General features: G+C 57.5%; 1 protein-coding gene across 1 annotated transcript in view; it reads right to left on the bottom strand.

Moving 5' to 3' along the window:
* The window catches only part of Upf3a (UPF3A regulator of nonsense mediated mRNA decay), a 22,835-nt gene extending 22,234 nt beyond the window's left edge, over positions 1-601 (bottom strand). Inside the window, exons 1-2 of the mRNA XM_033760986.1 lie at positions 129-601; positions 1-24 (exon numbers count right to left, since the gene is read on the bottom strand). The exon at positions 1-24 is cut by the window's left edge and continues 7 nt beyond it. Coding sequence (XP_033616877.1) covers positions 1-24; positions 129-329 — 225 coding nt within the window. The 5' untranslated portion in view covers positions 330-601. The remainder of the gene's footprint in view (positions 25-128) is intronic.
* Between the last annotated feature and the right edge of the window lie 763 nt (positions 602-1,364).

The raw sequence follows: 1,364 nt of genomic DNA, 5'->3' as shown, positions 1-1,364 counted from the left end.
GGGGGGCAGCCGCCGCAGGACCACCTGGGCAAATCGGGCCAGTCACCCATCCCGCCTTCGCCCCCTCGCAAGACGCGCACTCCCCACCTCGCTCCGGGCGGCGCCACGACAGTGAACGCCCGCCCCACCTTGCTCGGAGCCGTCCTCTCCTCGCGAGGTCTGACGACCCCTCCTACTGAGCCGGAGGACGAGGCTGGTGGTGTCTGGGGTTCTCTCCGCGGAGATTTCGGGTGCAACTGGGCCTCTGCGGCCAACAGCTTCTCCCGACCGCCTGGACTCTGAGCAGTAACCGCCGAGTCCAGAACTCCACACTTCTCCTCCGACCTCATCCCGTCCTCCTTCCCCGCGACAGATCTAAGCCTCGCGGTAACAGAGCTGCTGCCCCGCCCCCGGTGGTGGACGTCCGCAGGCGCAGGGCGAGGCTGCGGTGGGCTGAGGCTCCGGAACAAACAGGCAGCATACAGAATAGTTTGTATGCCATCGCTTCTCGGCCTTTTGGCTAAGATCAAGTGTAGAATAGTTTGTATGCTATATTCTTTGCTATTTCCACGTATCTTGGGGGGGGGTACCGGAGATGAACTCGGGGATCACGCGCTTGCAAGGCAGGGCGGCAGAACCACTGCGCTAAATCCCGGCCCTCCTAATTTTCTTTATTTACATTGGCTGTATTTTTCACTTAGAGACGGCTGAGGCTCCACCCTTATCTTCTCGGACAGCCGGAAGGGGGTGCGACCTGACTGACAGCTGTAACACCCCCCCCTTTCCCTCTCGCTGGTGCGTCCTCAAGGTGGCTTGGGGCAGCCAGGCAGCATCAGCCCCAGCACTTTCCCGGAGATGCAGGAACTGTCGAGCAAATAAGAGCTTCCCCCAGGTGCAGGGGGACGGTTGCCAAGACACCTACAGCTGTCCCAGACGCCAGGATTTCTGCCCTGACCTTAGCATGCTTAAAACTTGGGCCAATCCCAGAGGATTTTGCCTGTCATTATTGTGGTAGTTCTCAGGCAGGGCCACAAAGGGCACAAAACAGCATGCCTAAGGAACAGCACAGATCCCAATACATCATCACTCAGGGGTTCTGCTCATCTACTTGTGGTTATCATCTTGGGTACCATGGACCAGTAATACCACAGATTGCCTGAAGGGTTCCGGAGACCAGCAACCTGCAGAGAACCCGAGAGGCAGCAGAAGCTGCTGGGAAGAACTCCAGAAAGCTGCAAAGAAGTTTATGAGCCTTGGCTGCTGCCGGTATGAAGGAAGCCAAGCAGAAAGACTCCTGTAGGTTGAGTGGAGGAATACACTGTGTAACGCCTTGTATCTAGAGATCCCTCCAAAGCTTCATGTGGCCATAGATGTGGAGTTTTGAA

This window comes from Fukomys damarensis, unplaced genomic scaffold (genome assembly GCF_012274545.1).
Source record: "Fukomys damarensis isolate Sample0158 unplaced genomic scaffold, DMR_v1.0_HiC HiC_scaffold_6, whole genome shotgun sequence".
Lineage (NCBI taxonomy): Eukaryota > Metazoa > Chordata > Mammalia > Rodentia > Bathyergidae > Fukomys > Fukomys damarensis.
The sequence above is the reverse complement of the archived record's forward strand: the minus strand, read 5'-3'. Positions and strand labels throughout refer to the sequence as shown.